At 35.1% G+C, this 15867-nt stretch overlaps 1 protein-coding gene across 7 annotated transcripts in view; it reads right to left on the bottom strand.

Annotated features, from left to right (window-relative positions):
* Positions 1 to 364: 364 nt before the first annotated feature.
* The window catches only part of COBLL1 (cordon-bleu WH2 repeat protein like 1), a 161902-nt gene continuing 146399 nt past the window's right edge, over positions 365 to 15867 (bottom strand). For 5 of the 7 annotated variants that reach the window (XM_036023384.1, XM_036023380.1, XM_036023381.1 and 2 more), the window contains 4 exons: positions 14904 to 14998; positions 9418 to 10982; positions 7350 to 7526; positions 365 to 1631 (listed from right to left, as the gene is read on the bottom strand). In XM_036023384.1, the coding sequence (XP_035879277.1) occupies positions 1545 to 1631; positions 7350 to 7526; positions 9418 to 10982; positions 14904 to 14998 (1924 nt within the window). In that variant the 3' untranslated portion in view covers positions 365 to 1544. The remainder of the gene's footprint in view (positions 1632 to 7349; positions 7527 to 9417; positions 10983 to 14903; positions 14999 to 15867) is intronic. The other 2 variants (XM_036023385.1, XM_036023379.1) reach the window with 1 other exon arrangement.

Genomic DNA, 15867 nt, shown 5'->3' with positions numbered 1-15867 from the left:
TTTTTTCCCCAGGTGGAAAATCAAATATATAAACACAATTTGTCAAAAAGTAACTCCTTCTGATACTGGTTTCTAATGATATAACTTAAATTTTCCTATGTGAAGGTCTCTCCAAGTTTGATTCAAAGAAATAGCAGCATTTAACACCTAACCTGCACCTGCCAGATATCGGGAAGGATGAGAAGCATCTTCTATGCTTTCATCGTGCATTTCAGAGGTATGATGCCCAGGCTCACTTGTGGACTAGGGATCCTAATGAAGGGTACCAATTACTTTATTTGTCAGTTTACGGGCTAACAGTGATGTGTTTATCAGGTGAAGTATACAAATAGGCTGGTTGACACAAGCTGCATTAAAAAAAGCATCCCAAATATATAACTTGCTTTTATTAAACAGGAAAAAAAAATCAACACATTTTCCAACGAGGCAAATATCTCAGTAGCTTTAGTGAAAACAATTAACATTGGCTTGTTTGATGAAGCTTTTAGAAATTCTTAAAGTAGGAATAGAATATTAACAAGCTAGACTCCAGAACACTTAGAAACCAACAAATAGGCACTGTTTTGCTTAACAGTTTTAGCTTTAATGTAAATATATTATTATTTAGAATATTAGCATCTGAACTACATAATGATGTTATCATTTTCCTTTCATTAAAACCAAGATTTCTGGTACCTCCAAGTAGTCTTTAAAATTTTCCAATATGGACATAAGCTAACCCCTATTCTTCTCTACATATTAAATGTGAAATGATTGTCACAATGTATCAACATTTTCACACAAAGATTTTTAAGGCTTCTGGCACATAAAATGTGTAATATCTCTGTGATATTACAATGATATCATAATTATATACAGAAAATATTTAAAATTTACCTTGTGCAATTTGTTCTAAAGATTTAAAAAAAAACAAGTGTTCCATATTAATAAAATATTAAAATATAATGTTTCCCATAAATTTGACACTGATTTTGTAATTACACAGAAAAATGCACAAGACCTGCACACTAAATGATTCATCACTGAAATTAACTGTTGAACTAAATATACTTATTTGATATCATTGGTTTTCTAGATCACACTTTCAGCACAAAACAGGCTTTCATATAACTTATAAACATTTGTAATTAAACTGTGACACTGAGGCAGCCAGTGTCACATCTAAGTTTGCCTACTTATTCATGTGTCACACAAGTATGTCTATGACTTAATTTATCCTTTTGTCTAATTCACATTGCAGAGAATGTGTCAATCAGTAAGTGGAACAAAAAAAAAAGTATTTCTCATTTGAAAAAAATGAGTCATAACACCTGTCTTAAAGTTCTAAAGTAGCATATTCAGCTCTTAAGGCATAAAAGGTCAGAAATATTATAAATTATAAACTCTGGTAATTCTTCTTTTGGCATCAAAAGCCACAGCACAACTTCTTATACTTTAATAGATAATATATTAGTGTACATCTGAATATACATTTGCCAGCATTCTCCATGGTATGAAGTTGTTCTATGAGCGAGGAGGGGAAGCACAGCGTGGCAGGGCAACATTTAATGGCCGTCCTGGGCATCAAGCGACATGGAATGACTGAGTCTTGACCTTCCATTCATGGATATTGTATTTGATGGGACAGTCACCTGAGAGAAAGAAACACACTTTACATCTGTCAATTTAAAATGGGACAGCTATCTAATTTTCAATTTTCAACAATGACTATATTTAACTTCTGCTTAATTGTGAATGTTAACATTTAGTATTTCTTATGCAATAAATTACAAATAACTAAGAATAAATGTTCACTCTACCATGAAATTAAAAGAGAGTTGTTATTTTCACAACAAACATGTTAAATAATCCATTAACACATCTTGGTCTTTACAAAATTGCCAAATCAACTCCAAGGACAAGAGTACAAACAGACTGCAAGCCAAGCTGTTAAAGAGTGTTTTTAGCTAGATTAGCTCTGGCTCCTCAAAAATGCCTTGGAGAATGTAGAAAAATAAATTCCACAAAGCAGTGAATTTTATAGTTTTTCTATTGATGGTGTATATTGACTTGAAGTACCCCTCACAGGTACCCCTTATTTATAAGGAAGAAAGTAAGAGCTTTGGTTTTTAAAATGCTTTCATATAAAGGGCTAAAAAAGTCAAATTTATGACTGTTATGCCAAAACATGTTTTTTTTTCAGTAAATAAACTCATAAGTTCCAAAATTTATGGCAAAGTCTTCTATTTATAAAGTGTAAGTGAATGAAAAACACTATAACAAGAATTCCCTAAATGGCTTGAAATTCCAAGATTATTAAGTAAAAAAAAATCATCTGGATTTAAAATAGTAAATGGGTATAATATTTTTAATTACATGAAATATGACAGTATTTCAAAGATATTTTTAATTTAAGAAACATAGTGTATCTCTATGTTATAATTGGAGTAGTTTAGATTCATAACCAAACATTATCATCTAACAAGAAGAGAACTAAAGTACAAAAGGCCACAGATTCTGCCCAGCAATAAATTACTGAAAAGGAAAATAAGATGGACAGATTTAGTTGGGATTTGGTTTCCTTGTGCTTCATTTGTTGCCTTTTACTAAACAAAGATTGGGCATCTAAACTAGTCAAGTTTCTTGACTCGCTCATGAATTCAGGAGGGTGAAGAGTGATTGACACTATCCACCTGAAATAAAATAGCTAAGAAGAAAAGTTGCCACGAGGGGAAGAAAAACTCATCTGTGCCCTGTTATCATTCATGTGCGACTTCTTTCTAATTATAGCTAACAAGAAACACACAGGTAGTGACTTTTCCTTAGGTAGCCTTGGCCCAAAAAGTCTTCGTGTAAAAGTTACTCCTGTAATTTTTGCCGGAATTGCAGTTCTCATAATTCTTTGTAAAGTAAAAGAGAGAAAATTTGTTTTAAGCATTTAAAAAACATACTGGTGGCTCCTAAATGTCTACAGGTAAAAGGTGTTCATGGTTGGACCATTGATCATGAAAAACTAGAAGCTGGTTAAATGTCCACCAATAAGGAGCAAGTACGCTTATGTACATTCACAAATACTACATAGTCTTAAAAGAACACCGTGTGTGTGTGTATAATTAAGATGGAGAGCTTCAAAGAGATATATTTATGAACGTGTTACAGAAGATTCTATTTTTAGAAAAAATGAAATGTTTACATACTATAAAAGTGGTCTGGAAGATTGTACTGTAATCTGTCTAGAGCAGTTACTTTGATGGGGGTACTATATTTAGTTTGTTATTTAAAAAATCGTTTACTGGGCTGTCAAACATGCAAAGACACCATTAGAATACTATTCTGTCAATACTGTGAGGTCAGAGATCTTTTCCATTTCAATGTCACTTTATACTCATGTTTGTTTTAGTGCCTGGCACAGGGTAGAACAATGAATATTTCTTGAATGGAATATTGTAACTTTTTACAAACATTTGTAAAGTAGAAAGATGTTGCTTAATTTTTGAGCAATGAATATATGATACTTCTAAAGATATTTTGAAAAAGTAACATTTAAGAATTTACTGATATGAGCAAGTACTAGTTGACTGTCTAGCCTTGAAGTTTCAAGAATTTCCAAGAACATTCACATAGCTTTCTTATCCCCATAAACAGAGTTAACTATGAAACTATCATTTATTTTTCCTTTAAAAATGTACGGAGAGAGCTGTCAACCTGAAACCCCTAATAGTTCAAATGCCAACAAAGGAAATATGAATAAAAAGCAAACCAATTAAATAAAGAAAACAAGCCACAAGGATTTTGGTTGACTTACCCAGTTCTTTGCTTGCCTCCAGATTTCTATCTAACCAAAGATAAGTTTTACATTCTGAGGAAATACTTAATATCAAGTACTAAGTATCATTTGTCAATTTATTTTCAGACTTTATTTTTACAACCCAATGTTATACTTTTAACAGTGTAACAACCTGTAGTAATTCAAGCACCATCATGAACCGAAGGCTGCCAAGGAAGTTCTTGTGTCAACGCAAGTCAACAATAATGAGTTAGTCTGTCTCATTCTCTGAAAGAATTTGCTGATTCATACGTAAATCTTAATATCAAACATTTTATAAAATACAGAGTGAGAATTATTAATGCTTTATCTGAAGACAAATTTCTGTGAGGGGGCTGAGTGGGACTAAGGCATGGGAAAAACTTTAAAACGTGAAAAAACACAGCATGTTCATAACTACATTTACACTAGAGCAATCAACTAGAGAATTTTTCTAACATGAACCAACCACTGTAATGAAGGTTAATTGCTTGGTATGAACCAGAGCCATAAGGCGGGCTGGTACCTGGACTTAAACTGAACATTTGGGTGCCAAAATAAAGGCGAACCTTGAGCCAAGTTTCTGATGAACAATCTAAACCGACTGTCAAAATCACTAGAGATTTTATTTGGCACTGTAACTGTTATTCTACTAAAAAATGTTAGAATTTAAAAGAAACCAGGAGAAATATTCGGTACAGGACAGAAGTATGGGACTTAAGCAAATATTACAAGAAATTAGATCCTTTTTGTGCTCATTTTTACCAACTTTGGAATTTTCTGAAATATAACACATTTAAAGAAAAATGCACTAAACTTAAACAGCCCAATGAAAACAAACACAACCACACACGCAACTCACCACCCGGTCCGAAGAGAGAACGCCTCCACTTCCCTGCTGGCCCTGTCTTGAACTTTTTGACATTTTACTCACCATGGATTTCGCATTAATTTGGACATTTAAAAATATTGCTTTAAGATAATATCTATTTTAACTATTTAGTTTTTTGATTCCCTCTTAAATTGTGTGCCTGTATTGCTCCAATAAGCCCCTAGCAAGCCCTTGCCTTCCCCTCTGGAAGTACCACGATCAGGATTTATGACTTCCTTGCATTTAAAAATATTTGCCACCTACAATGTACCACTGATGAACATAATTTAGCTTCACATGCTGTCAAACTTGGGTACACACGTATATTTTATATGTATCTATACTGTTGCATTTAGCTGTATTTTGTCCAATTTATTGCTATATGATAGTCCATTCTTTGAGTACACTATTTATCCTACTATTTTTGGATATTAAGGTTACATTTCTTTAAAGTTTTAACAAACAATATTCCATGAATATTCTTATATGTGAATCCTGGTACACACATTTTTAGCATGTATAAGTAGAAGCGATCATGAAATGAAAGCTGATCATGAAGTGTGGATATTGTGAACTTTGCTAGACTCTGTGTCCATTTTTAGTAAAATAAAATGGATCATATAAGGAATTTTCATTAGAATTTAGGAGCTATCACTCTATAGACTTGGAGCTATCAATAACCTCCTACTGAGTGAGAGAGGTAAAATTTAGTCTCAAGAAAACCTAAAATAATGAGTCATAAACAGGACCCGAGTCTAGGATCATCATTTTGGGCCTGTTCTCTGTGTTGATTCCCATCCAGTTCATTCCGGAAGCAATGGGAGTTTTGTATGTGAAGAGACTGCCAAATGAGAGCCCATAACACACCAAGCACACAGCTGCTTGCCTGCACGATTCTGTTGGCTTAAAAGGCATTTCCAACTTAATGCACTGTTTTCCACAGTTAGTTCATTGAAAATGATTAGTACATCCACTGGCTTAGTAGAGACACTGCAGTTATTTCCTATGTAGTCACTTGGTTCCTCTATGGGTCTGATGTGTCACTGTTTCTCAGGCCCAGGCAGTGAACACCCAGAAGGCAGAAATTTCATTTTACTCAATTTTGTCTCCCTAGTATCTAGTACAAGGTATGATGTTTACGTGCTTAAAAATGCTTCTCGATGTTATTGAACTGAGAAAGCTTTAGGTTGGAAAGTGATATATTTGAAATACATCCTTAATTTACAAAATTAAAGATAAAAATATTTTCATAAATTACAATGTGCAACTTAATAAGGGCATTATTTAATAGGGGCAGCTTTCTCCCCACAAAAATATAAGTGTCATGACCGATGAAGTACCAATTTTAATGTGCAAAGCTCAACCTTTTTTTTTTTTTTGCTGTCTGGCATCTAAATTCAGGCTACAAATAATCTAAATAATGCAACCCTATTCCTTCATGTCTTCTCCACTCCTGACAGCAGACAGCACTTTGCCTTGTTTCCCTGGGCACCCAGGTGGGAGTGCCAAGACCTGCTCAGCAAGGCCATCACTCACAGCTCCTCTGAAACACGCTGAGGAAACTGGCCAGAGCAGGCAAGGTCGGCCATGAGACGGGCCCGGGACGCCTTCCCTTTCTTTCCATCTCTGCAGCATTCCTGTTGCTTCACAGATTTCATTTCTGTCGAGCTCAGTGTTTTACTCAACAAATCTCTTGGTCTTCTCTAAATAGCTTTTACAATGATTACAGAGGGAATTCACAAAATGAAATGCCTAGGAAGTCAGTGGAATAATGAGTACTTTGCTTAATTGGGGTGTTGAGGAACTTGCAACAAAGATGACTAAGGGCAGAACAAGACAGACATTTAGAGGGACCACAGCCTGAAGTCCAAGTTATCATGCAGGCTGCAGGCTTCACCGTTCCTCTTTCAGAAGATGAGGGCAACAGAAGGAGGACACCCACCTCCTCTCTGGAAGATCCCTTACACCTCAGTACAGAGGAGCCAGACAATTCTGGCTGGCAAGGCATTATTAGGACTTGAATTTCTACATTAGGTCTCATCTAAATTCTCTAGGTTGTTTCTACATTTTTTGGTTAACCTGTAAAACTGTCTCACCCATGCCCTATCCCCATCTTATCCTATATGTGGTAGTAACTTGATTACCTTAGTAACCATGACTAAAAACTTGCAGGTTACTATCACTAGTGCAGCTTCTCTGGAATACAGAGGCATTTTATTTCTAAAAAAATCTTTCTTGTTGGGGTAACAATTTCTTAAGGGATTTGCAAAAGAACATATATGCATCTATGAGTTCACAGACACAGAGTGCAGTGTGGGGACAGCCAGAGGGAAAAGGGGGTGGGGGATGGGTAAAAGCAGGCAAAGAGAGGGGGAATGGGGGCATCTGTAATGGTATCAACAATAAAAAGAAAAAAAAATCCAGGTACTTTCTATATATAGTTTTATAATAATGAGCAAAAAGACATATTCTGCACCTGGCCCATGTTATGGAAAACAGACCTGACATATTTTCAAGTATGTGTAAGACTCTGGACTCAGATTATCTACTTCAAAAATGACCCCTGACATAAAGGAGTAACTTCTGACATCTTCCCCATTCAAGTTTAAATGCCAGAAAACAATTCCCCCTATTAGTTTGACAATGTTAAAAATAAACCCGCTGTCCCCCGCTGTAAGTTGATAAAGAACTTACCCTTTTCAATTTGGCAGCTGCCTCTCCAGAACGGATTGCAGTCAGCAGACTCTGTCGGATCTCTTCTGGGTCAGAGCTTTGGAAAGTTAAAGAACTTTGCCTCTTAAGGGTGAGTGATGGGCAGTTAGTTGGAGATGGTATTTTGGAATTCTGTTCATTATGTGCAGAGTTATTTTCCTAAAATAATAAATGCAAAATATTTTATATGAATACCAAGTAAAGAATGGACAATTTTCCAATATTTTTTCTTCATCAGTAGTTCTTTTAAGAATTAGCACTTGCCACATTGGTTTTTTAGACATAGCTCTATTCCCTCACTCACTGGATTATATTGGCTGCCAGAGCTCCATTGGAAGGAGGTATTAATTTCCTTTCTCTTAAATAGGGAGGAAACTAAGGAAGAAAAGTGGTACCTTTCTTTTGTTTTGTGAACACAGGAGTAATTTTACTGTCTTTGAGTCAAATAAGGCTGATTTCTCCAATGAAGTTGGCTAAAAGAGCCAAATGAATTAAAACACACACACACACACACACACACACACACTTCACAGACTAAAAAATAACCCATTTTTACAGTTCCAACATATTAGATTGTGAAATTATGTTTTGATGATAAAAAACAGACAAATATTGGCAAATTCATTTTGGATGAACCTAACACGTCATCTAGTCACGAAATATTAATGATTAGACAACCTGCAATGGCTTGTTTTGTGTTTCGAGAAGTCTGAGGGACTAAGTGATGGCAAAGTTTTCTTTATTTTTCCCATGAGACTAAAAATAAATATTAGGAATTTCTGAATTTAAGAATTAAAAATTTAATTAAACTCCGTAGGAATGAATATTTAGTAACTAATTTGGCAACTCTTATCAAACAATTTTAACTATGTCCTTTTCAAACTGCCAAATAAATATCTTTACAAATGATGAACTAAACAATGCTCAGGCAGTAGCCCCCAAACGGTATTATCTAAATCGAGCTTCTGCTGTTTAGGGATGGTATTTCATTCTAGGAAAAAAACACAGGCTTTTTTCCAAGTAAAGAATTAATCTCCTACCATACATCTCTTCCTGACATTATATCAAAGTAATAAACATAAATGAGAGATACATGAAGAAATATTCTTCAAGATAAATACTGCATTTAAATTATGGAAAAATCTTTACTTGGCAATATGGTTAATGTTCTGTTACTCCAGGAGTGTTTGAAAAAGTCACATAAAATACTTCTGGAACTGTCGCACAAATGTGGAAGTATTCTTTAAACACTGGCAGAGTGAAAGTACACAAAGTGTTTTTTAAAAATTGCCTGGAGATTATCTTAATTCATACTATGAATCCAATCCTGTCCTTTGACTATTTGAACTGGCAAATTATCACAGTTGAGCAAACATGAAGTCAACAAATACTCCCTATTTTTGTAAATTATTAAGGTTATATAGTGGGTGATATTTTGGTCAACACACACATTAGTGGAAAAGCCGACACTGAATCAATGAAATGGGAAATTAAGAAAATTACATATTTAAACTGTGATTTTAATTTAAATTGCTTATATGTAAAAATGTTTAATAAGCCAAGGTTAAGTGTATGTGACAGACAATGCATAGCTGAGAGACACTTGGTTATTTTATGTAGGCTTTGATACTGTTTATACTTCTATATAATTAAAACTATTTTGCAATTATGTAGAGCTGGAGGAAAAAAACCAAGTATGCCAGACCATCCAGGAAAGTTATCAACAAATTGAGATAAGCAAAATACAGGAAAATATATAGTCAGAACTAAAAACTAGCACAATATACAAAGGTATGAGCAGAGAAAATTTAAATACAAATATTTGCTGATGATATAATTATATGTTGACCTTACAGTAACACCCAATCAAATTTATGAGTTATAATAATTCTGAGAATAATCAGATTCTATGTACTATATTTTTTCTGATAGGTAGTTTGATATTAGAATATGAACTCAGACTTAATACACAAACATATCAACATGCTTGTTAACCACCATTTAAACCATGCTGTATAAACCCCCTTATTTTTAAAAAGGTAACATTTACCTTATTACTGACAGCTAGTTGTGGAACATCAACAAATTTATTTACAGAAGGAATCTTCCCTTCCTCTGTGTCACTTGGAGATGGGGCAGGCGTGCCCTTACTGCGCGATTCCGTACGCTCTTTGCTGAAGGACTGTGACCGCTTCACTACAGCGAGGGCGAACGGCGAAGGCGCAGAGCTGGAATAAGGTCGTGGGGCACCAAAAGTTTTCAGAGTCTTCAGATTTAGTGCTGCTAACTGACTTGCGGGAAGAGAGACAGGTTTTGGAGCTACAGGAGGAGGAGAAGGTTGAGGGGGCTTCTGACGGCTGATGCCATCATCAGTGTTTTTAACGTGCGGCTGTGGAGGAGGGTGCGTTGTTTTACTGAAAGGAGAAAGAGTTTGCTCTGGACGGTGCACGGTATCCCTTTCCACCTCTTTCTTTATCAGTTCCTTTGGAGTAGGATTAGGGGCACTGTGGACACTCTTGGCAGCTGCAGATGTCACATAGTAACCTGAAACTCTTTTTTGCATTTGCAAGAAAAAAGAACTTGGTTTGGTCTGGGTATTTGAAACACGAGATTTAAGTTTTGACTCCAAAATATTGTTTATATCTTCCAAATTCGGCACAAAAGGAGCTGTACCAGTGTCTCTTGTCATCCTGGGAGTAGGCTTCACAGGATTTGCCATGGTGCCCTGGGGCAGGCTCTCCACACTGTGCAGCTGATTCTCTGATCTCAGTGTAGGCTTGGGTTTAAGGTCCATCTGCGGCTCCTTCGGGCTTTTGGAAATAACATCTGTTTGGATGGCAGTTTCTTTCACATTCTCTTGAATGTTCTTTCTTCCTAAAGTATGTGTATCCTGATCATCTTCATACCTTAAAGTTTCTGATTCCCAGTCTTTTAATATGTCCAGGGACTTGGGAGGCACTATTTTATAAGTTGTCATTCCAACTTTCGGTATATAATCTCTTGTAATTTCATTCGAAGGTTTTGGCTTGGGATTGTAGTCTTGTCTATAAAGTGGGTAATTCTTTATATAAGAAGCAGTTGAATTTTTATTAATCCCATCTACAGGAGGCAAAAGAGCATCGTTACTATGTGCATAAATGGAATCTTTTATGGTGAGCTGATCTTCTGTATACCTAGTTAGGGGGCCCTGGTTCTTGAATTCTCTAGAGGTACCTACAGAACCCTGTGGACTTAAAGAGGAATGTTGAGTTGATTTGTTGTTACCTGCAGTCTGCAAACTTTCATCAACTTTGAAGTCAGACAAATGGTAATGGTGGTTCCCATCAAAACTGTTACAGGAAGGAGTTGTCTGAATTGAGGCATCTTGCATTTTTGTCTTTTCTGCCCCAGGTTGATTCAGTTTTTGGCCTGGTGCTGATGAAGCAGCTAGATGATTTTCCTTGTAACTCCCAGCAGGCTCAGTTTGATGTGCCTGATCGTTTGATAGTCTGTCAACTCCCATGTCCACATCGTTATTTTTGGCAACACCACCTACATTGATTTCTGTTCTCCTCCCTTCATTTTTCTTATTATCTTTTGTGTTCATTGAAGTGACAGTTATTTCATTTTGATCTACTGAGAGAAAAAAAATTAATCATCAGGCATATGGAAACAAGTAGAAAAACCTCACTTTTCAATGCTTGCCTTCCCCAAAGTGAAGTACGTTAATTTGAATTAACTGAGAACTTTCTATAAGAAAACAAAACTTTCTATAAGAGTACATACTTTCTATAAGAAAGTTCTCAGTTCACTAATTATACAAAAGTAGGCAATGGGATTTAGAAATAAACAGCATGGGCTTTAGTGTCATGGAGACCACAGTCTGGAATCCATCTGTAACCGGCCTGGCTAATTACAATCTCTGTGACCACAACTTACTACTTAACCCTTTCAGCCCCAGTTTGCCCAGATGTAAAATGGTGAAAATATGTATTACAGTTGACCCCCAAAGGACACAGAAGGTACGGATGCTGACCTCTCTCTACAATTGAAAATCAGATATAACTTTTGACTCCCCCCAAACTTTAGTAATAGTCTACTGCAACACAAACAATACATTTTGCATGTCAGATATATTACATACTGTGTATTCTTACAATAAAGTAAGCTAGAGAAAAGGAAAATGTTATTAAGAAAATCATAAGGAAGGGAAAATACTTTTATAGTATCTATTGAAAAAAATGTATATAAGTGGACCCGCAGAATTCAAACCCATGTTGTTCAAGGGTCAACTATGTACTTTACATATCACTTACGTAACACACTTGGGAGGGTAGGGCACTGCCCAGAGCAAGCACTCCATAGATGATAGCTATTTTCTTCTTCTAAGTAAATATTTCATATTTCAGCATTGTTAAGAATGACAAAAGTAACTGGTAATTTCAAAATATGTTTTATTATTCTTTTTTCCCCATTTTGATTCTTTCTGTCTTTTCTATATCCACTAGTGTATTTAAATTTTACACATAACATTAAAGAGGGAGCAATCCCAGCAAATGTTACCAGTTTTAAATAAGGCAACAACAGAAGCATTACCTTTAAGAGTTGAAGTGTAAACAGAATCTAAATCGATTACCTCGTTAACTGTGTCCTCACTGAAGAGGATTTTGTTTTATTGCTGATTTCAAGTACATAAAAACAGTCACGTGGTTTTTGACTTTTCTCTTTGGAAAAAGATATCCTATTATTTGCATGTCAGAGTTACAGTAGAGAAAACAACCTTCCTCTCCCTGGTACCACTTTTCATCCTAATTCCAATTTAGACTTCTTGAAAACAAAAATCATTTGCCAGTGTCTAGGATAACAGAGCAACAGTCGCCAGACAAAAACATGGTGGCAAAGCAGTAGCATGAAGACTTAAAAGGAAACACGGGTTTATGAGTGTGCACCACGTGTCCAGTACTAAGCGAAGTGACTGATTTATAGATTGTGCTTCTGTAGTCAAATGCCCAGAAGAATCATTTCTCCTCAATTACCAACTGGCCTTCATCTTCAAAATCTTCAGAGGCCTGCTCTTTCAATACAGGAGTTTGCACAGCACAAGTGAAATGTGTGCCCTGGGAGTCAAATCATGAAAGGATGTCAAGTATTTCTCTACAGTTTTGTCATCACTCACTTTCATGTATAAGATAAACATCAATTTCACTGTCTAAAATGTCATGAGATATTTAAAGTTGTTTCTCTGTTAAGAAAGATAAGGAAAAAAGAAAGATGTGCATGAAAAAAATAATCACATCGCCAGGTAAATTTGTACACAAGCAATTTTTAAAAGTGCCTTCATATTTTCAAAGCCTGTCTAATTGTATGATTATTTGGTCATAGTAGTTATGTTGCAAGGTTCCTATAGTAAATATATAAATTTTAATTTTTATTCTTCCCAAATAAAATGCAACTGATTATAAGAATATGTCTTGTCTATATAAGTGACTTTTCTCACTGACAACTAATTATTAACTTCAGTGATTTATAAAATGAAGGACTTGTGATTAGGAACCATGGAAGAGGCACATTTCTGCCTATGCTCTTATTTACTTGGTTCATAAGTATTTTCAATATCTGTATGGAAACCACTACTATCAATGCTGCTATGACCACAGAAGTGTATAAGAAATGGTCCCTGCTAGCAAATGTATTTCCTTCTCTATATTTCTTATTTTCCACTGAATATAGGTATATGCCAGTTACACAATAGAATTTTTTTACATAAGAAAGTACATTAATGTAAAAATATTTTGTAAATTAAATCCCCTATAAGAAACTCTAATTTATTGGCTTAGATATCCAAATTTCTTTCACATTTTTTGGTGGGTTATGTTTACTTTACCATTGTCTAACTCAGCATTTCTCATAAAAATTTCACAATTATTATAAATGACTGTCAGACCCGGACACTCAGAAATCACTACTGAATTTATTGCCTAGTCCATCATTGAACATGGCTGATAATGATGCTAAGTGTCAATGAATGATTAGGTCATTTTTTTTTAAGAATAGACAGTAAAGGGAGGAAGTGTATTTTATACTATCCTGTCCTTTCCCTACTCAAAACTGACACCAATGTCTGCAAACATGAAAGAATGATTTAGATAAATATGCAGGATAGGTAATAAAAGAGGAAAACAGTATAAAACTACTCTAAGGATAAGAGAAATTTTATTCATTTTGAAAAGCACCTACAGTTAACAATGGTCACTGCAAATCAAGTGCAAATGCAGGTAAGTATTATTACAGAAGTGTACTTGTGACCCTAGCACTAACTTGATGCCAAAGTTTTAGCAAAAATTACTTAATCTGATTTTAAAAAGAAGAAAGAGGTTTTAAAATCATGATTTCTCAACTGAATGCTACTGCCACCATAGTATACGTTGTGAAAAACTGAATCAAGAGGAAAAAAATGGGGAAATGATATACTTTTAGATCCTCTCAGTATTGTGTCTCGGAATAGTACAGACCATGAGAAGAATGAATGGAGACATATTTAAATTAACCAACATTTATGATATATATAGAATGACATACATATCTATCTACATGACTTGGGATAATCAATGTTTTATCCAAATATATATTCCTATGGTTGTTAAGAATTTCAACCCAGTTCTTTATGTTAACATAATAAATTAGACTATGAATTCTCGTTCCCCTAAAATACCACCACTATGCATTCCTTGTATCTTCTATGTGGTATTAGTTTTCTGAAATTTAATTCAAAGTATATATTTTAACAATATCTCAGTATTATGCTAGGTGCTATGAAGAATTCAAACAAAGTATCAGATATAATTTATCTGATCCAAGACTTCCCAATTCTATTGAGGAGTCACAACCAGAGAACTACATGGCTTCTAGTAATCAAATAACAAAATAAGTGAAGTGGCTGGATTTGAACAGCAGTTGAATGGGTGAAGATAGGTTGAAAACTATTTCCCATGCAAGGACAAAAATGCACATGGGATGAATGATAGAACTGAGAGAAATATATGATGAGAAAGACAAGACACTGCCTTGATTTGGGGGGAGTAGTAGGAAATACTAATAAATAACATTACATAATTAGAAGTGCACCAGACTGACAAGTTTCACCCAAGGTATAACAACTTGAGTATGAAGTAAAACAGGCTTGGACTAAGGAGTCAGCAGAAGGAAAAAGGAGTAGATCACGAGTACATGCACAGACTATACATCTGTAAGATTTAGGTCAGACAATCTCTAACATTTAACAACAACAAAGGGGTGCGTGTGGTAGTTAGCACACTTTGCAGCTTTCCAGAAATATTGCCTGGAGTCAAATCTGAGGCCCATCACTTATTATGATGTATTAGGGAAGTTATGTAATATCTTTGGCTCAATCATATATAAATGGGACTAAAGACAAATAATGCCCATAAATGAGTTAATATACAAAATTAAATGAGTTAACACAGAAGTGTTAAGAATGGCCCTCGGCACATACCAAGTGCTATGAAAGTATTGGCTCTTAGTGTTTATAGAACTCACCATTCTCCTGGTCTGGTCCTAGTAACTTCAAGGTTCTTACACTGTCAACTACCATCTCTTCATTGCTTGCTTCATACCTCATCAAGAGTGGTCCTCTGCAAAATATGATATTGTATGTTATATATTAATACTATTCATACACACACACACGCTCGCACACAATGAGAAAACAGGCAATAATTTCCAAAGACAGATGGACTGACATAATTATCTTTTTTCTGCCAAATACTGAAAATTTAATGGCAAAGAAAAAATGCAACTGAGGGGAAATGCTGCTATGAAACATTACCTTTAGTATGGGGTCCTATTACAAAGAAAGATGCAAAAGGCTTGATAAAATGGACACTTCTCCAAAAACAGTCTTTTTGTTATTGTTATTTATCTTTTAAAGAAAAAGGATATAAATGAAACATTTTAATCTTGCATCTGTCACGATCAACTGTTTTTTAATTTTATTTTTCAGCTCCATTTCATATTTAATATTGTTTTGTATTAGTTTCAGGTTTACAGCTTACTAGTTAGAGAATAATATACTTGACAAAGTGCCCCCCTCAGTATTTCTAGCACCCACCTGGCACCGTACACAATGACTGCAATATTAGTAACCACATTCCCTACTCTGTACTTTACATGCCCGTGAACTGTTTTGTAACTTCCAGGCTGCACTTCTCAATCCCTTCACCTTTTTCATCCAGCCCCCTAAACCCCCTCACCCTGGCAGCTATCAGTCTGTTCTCTGTACCGAGTCTATTTCTATTTTGTTTGTTCATTTATTTTTGTTCTTTAGATACCAAATGTAAGTGAAACCATAAGGCATTTGTTTTCCTCTGACTTATTTCACTTAGCATGATAAGGCATGGCCAACTTCTCGTCAGCCAGGGTATGGACTGACCTCACTGGATTTTACTGGAGACAATCCCATGAAAATTGTAACAAAACTTTGATGAAGGTGGTTTATTTTGCC

This window comes from Phyllostomus discolor, chromosome 4, assembly GCF_004126475.2.
Source record: "Phyllostomus discolor isolate MPI-MPIP mPhyDis1 chromosome 4, mPhyDis1.pri.v3, whole genome shotgun sequence".
Lineage (NCBI taxonomy): Eukaryota > Metazoa > Chordata > Mammalia > Chiroptera > Phyllostomidae > Phyllostomus > Phyllostomus discolor.
The sequence above is the reverse complement of the archived record's forward strand: the minus strand, read 5'-3'. Positions and strand labels throughout refer to the sequence as shown.